This window comes from Ictidomys tridecemlineatus, chromosome 4, assembly GCF_052094955.1.
Source record: "Ictidomys tridecemlineatus isolate mIctTri1 chromosome 4, mIctTri1.hap1, whole genome shotgun sequence".
In the NCBI taxonomy this organism is placed as follows: domain Eukaryota; kingdom Metazoa; phylum Chordata; class Mammalia; order Rodentia; family Sciuridae; genus Ictidomys; species Ictidomys tridecemlineatus.
In genome coordinates this window covers 44297827-44303837 of record NC_135480.1, presented here as the reverse complement: position 1 = coordinate 44303837, position 6011 = coordinate 44297827, and the positions used below count along the sequence as shown (strand labels likewise).

Below are 6011 nucleotides of genomic sequence, written 5' to 3'. Positions count from 1 at the left end.
GAGAGTCTGCCTTTCATTGCCTTTTGTTCCTGGGTTATGAGAAAATGTGTCCAGGGCAGAGCCAAGCTCTGTCCTCACCCAGGCATTGGGGGCGGGGGGGGGGGGGGGGTGTCAACCTCAAAATCCGGGATGCCCAGGCTTGAGTTCGGGGGCGGGGCCTGGGCCTCCACGTGAGAAAGCTCTTTTCTTGAGGCAGAAGCGGGGAGGGCCTGGCCGGCATCTCCAGCAGCGCCCCGCCCACACTGGACTTCGGCCCGCTGATTGGCGGTGTCTGTGGTGACGTCGCGGGGTTCGCAGACAGAACTCGGAGCTCCCGGCGCGCGGGAGGTACTGTCGTTCACCTCCAGGCTTTGTTACGTCGTCTCCTGCTCACCTGGCCGCGGGTGCGACCTGGCCGCTGTAACCCGGAGCGGGTGCCAGCCGCGGTCGCCATGGTGTCCCCGTTCACTGTGGTGAGTGAACGAGCCAGCCAGTGTCCCGTGTGGCCAGAGCCCATTGGCCTGATGACCGGGCTGCCGCAGGCCAAACTGTTTTGGGGTGAGGCGGGGCAGGGGGTCGCGCTGCGGCCGGCTTCCCCCAGCGTGAGTCGGGCGTTGTCACGGCCCTCTGCTCCCCAGACCAGCTGTGCCCGCCCTCCGAGCGCCCCCCAACCTCCCGCCCGCTTGCGGGAGGGAGGAAAACACTGGGCACGTGACTCGGAAGCGTGACTTTGTTGACCTGTGTGTGTCTGGCGCGGGTCGACGGGGTCGCGGCCTGGGAGAGGGAGAGGACTGCCTAGGGCCTACGGGTTCTGCGTAGGAGGACCACAGGAAGGCGTGGGAGAGGGCGGAGCGGAGGAGGGCGACTGGGACCGCTCGGGAATCCTGTCCCAAGTTGGTCTTCTCCTCTTCCTCACGTTATAAACAAGTCGGGGGCGCCGGAGAGGACGCCCCTGAATCTAAGCAATCCTGATAATGTGCTAGGGGAAGATGGGTCATTCTCTCTTGACATCGCCTCTTTTTCAGACTTTCTCAACTTGAACCTTTTTTGTGTTTCCCCACCCTTCTGTATCTAGTACTGGTCTTCCCACCTAATGCCAGTTTCTCAGAAAATATGGGACTTGGGGAGGAGGATGGAAAGGACAGTTGATGCTCTGAAAGGCTGACAAGTGGATGTTGTGAAGCTGACCATCCCTTCCAGCCTCCTCCTCTGGCCATGCCCTTACCCTGACCAGCCTTGATAAGGAAATTTCCAGTGGGGAGAGGAACTCATCTTTACTCCCTGCTTTCACCTCTGGCAGAGAAAGAGCAGGCTTAGACCCTGTACCACACATTTGCTTCTTCCTAGTCCCCTTTATCACGTCTGATCCATACCCAGGTAATTGGTGGTATAGGAGTCTTGAGTGTCTCCCCAAAGCCCTGTGTTGGACAGCTCACCTAGCCAGAGTGAGCAAACACTTTAGCAGAATGTGAGTGCACAGGGAACCTCAGCTTCTACAAATCACCCTCCAAGACCCTGAACTAGCAGCCCAAGGAATGTAGCTTGAGGGAACCCAGATGCACAATATCTGTAGCAGTCCCCTCCTCCAGCTTGGACTGTCCTTGCAGCCCTTGGGTACAACCTTTCTTTCTTTTGCCACCCTCCCCCCTAATCCGGCTGAGACCAAGTCAGCTGCTCTAACTTCCTCCTCTCAGTTCTCCATCTCCCAGTCTGTTTGCTGGCTCCAGATCAGAAGCTGGGAAAAGAACCCCTATCCTATCCCCCTTCCTGCTTATTTCTGGTGTAGTTGAGTTGCTCTTGTTCTCTGGGAAACAAGACTGACAGACATGCACCTTCCTTCCCCTGATACTTGAAATCTTGGTATTTCAGGGACATTTTTCTTGTTTCCAACCAATGAGTCTGTTTCTCTAGCATCCTTAGTACCTCTCCTTGTCTTGATAAGCTACCTTTAGTCTAAGGCAGATAGAGTGGAGAATGAGGAGTAGACCGGCCAAAAAGGAAGAGGAGTTGGAGCGGGAGGAGGTTGTCATTGTCTACCCTCCCACATTCCTTGTGTTGCCAGGCCCTAAGCCTGTGTCCTGGCCTCATTATTGAGGATCTTGAGTTGGCCAATCTGGGTGTTTCCTACTGATTTCATTCCAATTCCAGATAGCTGGGGTAGTACTGATGCTGGCAGGTGAGAGGCTAAAGGGGTCCTAGGGAGGAAAAGGAAGGGGACCAGAAGGGGGAGGCATGTTGGGTTGCAGAAGGGGACACTTTCTTAAAGACTGCTTGCTTTTGGCCCAGACCCAGAGCCAAGAGTAGTCAAATGGAGCCCTTTCCCCTCCTAATAAATGGAGCCTCAGCATGATGATGGGTTATTTAGACTCTGCTGGGGGTTGGGACAGGCCAGACTGGGTTTCTGTATATCACCCTTCCCTGTTTGGGGTGGTATGGGGGGTCATAGGCCTGTCTCTAGGGTGGATGTCTGGGTTGAAGGTACTGACTCTGAGCCCCATTATGAGCTTCTGAACTCCAAAGCTCTGAGTACTGCCTTTGTCCTGTATCCTCCAGGTGAAGAGCGAGGGACCCAAACTGGTGCCTTTCTTCAAGGCCACCTGTGTATATTTTGTGCTCTGGCTACCCTCATCCAGCCCGTCGTGGGTCAGTGCCCTCATCAAGTGCCTGCCTATCTTCTGCCTCTGGCTCTTCCTTCTGGCCCATGGCCTTGGATTCCTGCTGGCCCACCCCAGCGCCATCCTCATCTTTGTGGGGCTCATCTTCTCTGCCCTAGGTGATGCCTTCCTCATCTGGCAAGACCAGGGCTACTTTGTGCACGGTTAGTGGTCATAATAACTGCCGGGGGTGGGGGTGGGGATCCTGGGGCTGGGGGAAAGAGGGTCCTGGGGTTGGCAAGGATTTAGAAAAGGGAGCTTTTGAATGGGGGAGTTAGAGGGTTTTTGTGGTGTGGGGTCCCCTGTTGGAGGACTGCCTGATCACTAGGTGAACTCTAGTGATCAGTTCTGAAGTTCTTTAGGGGAGTGTGTGTGTAGGGGTGATCATTACCTTTGTGGATCTTCCTACACTTGTTACTTCCATAGAAAATCTGTTGGATAACTCCCCCCAATACTCATTAATTACTAAGCTTGCCTTCAGCATCCCTTATCCCCTCTTACTCCCAGGTCTGCTGATGTTTGCTGTGACTCACATGCTCTACGCCTCAGCCTTTGGCATGCGGCCACTGGCTCTCCGGACAGGCCTGGTGATGGGAGTGCTGTCAGGCCTGTGCTATGCCCTCCTCTATCCAGGGCTTTCAGGTGCCTTCACCTATCTGGTGGGGGTCTATGTGGCCCTTATCAGCTTCATGGGCTGGCGAGCTATAGCAGGACTGCAGCTGGCTGGGGCAGCCTGGCGCTGGACTGAGCTGGCAGCAGGCAGTGGTGCACTGCTCTTTATCATCTCAGACATGACCCTTGCACTGAACCAGTTCTGCTTTCCTGTGCCATACTCTCGGGCAGTCATCATGTCCACCTACTATGCTGCTCAGATGCTCATCGCCCTGTCAGCTGTGGAGAGCCGGGAGCCAGTGGAAGACTATAGACTGAACAAGGCCAACTGAGGGACCAGGATCTGCTCACCTCCCTCTCCTAGGACTGGGGTCCAGACCCTGGGGAACCTACAGGAGCTGGATCAAGATGGCTGCAGTGCCAGCCTGGGCAGTCGGTATCACTTGGGAATTGACGAGTTTGAAGGGGTAAGCAGGAGAAGGTTCTCACTAGCAAAGCTAGAGGTTCAGGATAGTGCCGAGTACTCAGAGAAACAGCTTCCTTTCTGGAGCCAGAATACATCACCCCACCTCTACCCCATCAGGACTGTCAGAGACCTCCTGAAGGGTAATGGTGCTCAGCTTCTTGACCCGCCCCTTCCCCTACTAGGTGAAAGAGTCTGACTTCATCTCTTATGCCTAGAACAAGTGGCAATGCTGGACGAATCCACTCCCAACTTTTCTGTTCTGTATAGTCTAGGGAAAGAGGGGAGAAATCTGTGTTGAGATGATCCAGGGCCAGGGCTTGAAGTCCTTTTAACAGGCCCATAGTTGGGAAGATTGGATGAAGATGGAATCTCCCTTCCCCTTGACTATCCTTGTTACTTGAACAATCTCAATCTTTAAGTGTGACTATGGAGGTGAAGGGTAGGCAGGAGAGGAATTTCCTTGGTCTGAGAGCCTGTGGATACCAAGGATTAAAATTGATCCCATCTCACTCACAGGCCAGCCCAGAGCTTAGGCCCCATACCACCACCCTTAGTTCCTGTTCCCAGGGCTAAGGTAAAAACCATGCCAAAGGAAAGGGCCAGGCTCTGTGTGTGTGTGTGGTGTATATGTGTAGTCTGTCTCCTAGCTAGTCTGTGTGTTTTTCTGCCATATGTCTCTGCCTGCTGTCTGTAAAATCTCATAGGGAGAGGGCCTCAGGGAGCCACTGAAGGGTGCTGAGCCTGGCACCTTTCCTCCCAACATACCCACTCAGTGCTTTCCTCCCTGTCCCTTCTACACTGGGCTCCAATGACATTCTAGGGTCTTAAGACCCAAGGCACATTCAATGCAAGGGAAGGAAGGATGAGGCAACTCCATCCTCTACTGTCCAAATGAAAATAAATAAATAAATAAATATTAAAAAATAAATCAAGGGCCACTGGCTCCCCTGTTTGTCTGCCTGTGTAGCATGCACGTGCCTGTCCTGGAGAGTGGGTGGGGGCATGGTGCCAGGGGCCCTGGCTGTCCTCACAGCCTGGGTCAAAGTCTTGGCCAGGGCATCTTGGCGCCAGCCTGGCTCTCTGGTTCTGCTGACACTGTGCTAGTTGGAGTGGGTCTCCCTTCTCTGGTCACATGTGTGCATGAGAGGAGGTAGTTTAGGAGGACGGGGGAGGGTAGTGTTTGCCATTGTCCAAATTTGTCCTTGATGAAATTTCCCTATGCACAGGTGCCCAGCAATATTGGTGACCTTTAGTTACCCAATGTCCTCTACTGCTGCCTGCCTCCTCCCCTCTCCATTACAGACCTGCTGCCTGCTCCAAATGATTCAGATTTCCCTTCAAGTATCTCCTTCTTCTGGGACTTTAGGCTTAGTTGAACAGCTGGGAGGAATGGGAATAGATTGGCTGATTCATACTTTAGACATAAAGCCTTGTCAGATTAACATGTCACACTACTCCAGGGGCATTTGCATTTTAACAGGCAATGCCCTAACCCTGAAGTAGAAAGGAAAGCCTTGGATGGTGGTGAATATGCCATTGGTAGAACACATTTGTGGGAATGTGATATAGGACACTCAAATTCTCATAGGTGTTGGGTGAATCAATGATATTTCAAACTAGGGTTTCATGGATTTTGTTTTTTGTTTTTGTGGTGCTGGGGATTGAATCTAGAGTCTTGTGCATACTAAGCATGAACTCTACCACTGAGCCTCAAACTAAGGATTTCTTCCCCTGCTTTCATGGTACTAGGGATTGAACCCAGGGGCACTCAACCACTGAGATATGTCTCCAGTCCTTTTTCTATTTTATTTTGAGACAAGGTTTCACTAAATTGCTAAAGCTGGCTTGGAACTTATGATCCTCCTATCTCAGCCCTCCCAAGAATCTAGAATTATAGGTGTATGCTACATGCCCAGCCAAACTAGGGTTTTATGAGATCCCTGGTAGAGAATAGGAAGGAATAAGGAGAGGCAGAAGGCTCAATGACCCTAATTTCAAGTGCAGTAATTTTAAGATTTTTTTCTTTTAAGGAAGGATTCTGCTGTAAAATATTTGAAACTGGATGATGAGTCCCTTCTAGCTTTAATAGTGGGACCTCTGGGCACCAAAGAGGCAAAGTCATGATCCTTTCAAACCTCAGAGTGCTGAACACAGACCTACTGTGTGTGAAGAAATGGGATTGAGCAGGATGCAGAAAAGGATGAAGTCTTCAAGACTTGCCCTATGCCTGAGGGGAGTGGGAGAGTGCAGTGTGGTAGTGGAGGAGAGGAAGGCAAGTCAAGGCCCAGTCAAAAGGAGGT

General features: G+C 52.4%; 1 protein-coding gene across 1 annotated transcript; it reads left to right on the top strand.

Moving 5' to 3' along the window:
• The first annotated feature begins 272 nt into the window (after window positions 1–272).
• Tmem86a (transmembrane protein 86A) lies at window positions 273–4649 on the top strand. Its single transcript, XM_005326736.5, has 3 exons — window positions 273–452; window positions 2533–2797; window positions 3141–4649. Exons 1-3 carry the CDS (start codon window positions 432–434, stop codon window positions 3575–3577), a joined length of 723 nt encoding a protein of 240 aa, XP_005326793.2. The 5' UTR covers window positions 273–431; the 3' UTR covers window positions 3578–4649.
• The last annotated feature ends 1362 nt before the right edge of the window (window positions 4650–6011 follow it).

Coding starts and splice junctions, on each gene's coding strand:
- Tmem86a (XM_005326736.5), top strand. CDS start 432: ATGGTGTCCCCGTTCACTGTG. Junction 453..2,532: donor TGGTGTCCCCGTTCACTGTG/GTGAGTGAACGA, acceptor TGTATCCTCCAG/GTGAAGAGCGAGGGACCCAA. Junction 2,798..3,140: donor CCAGGGCTACTTTGTGCACG/GTTAGTGGTCAT, acceptor TCTTACTCCCAG/GTCTGCTGATGTTTGCTGTG.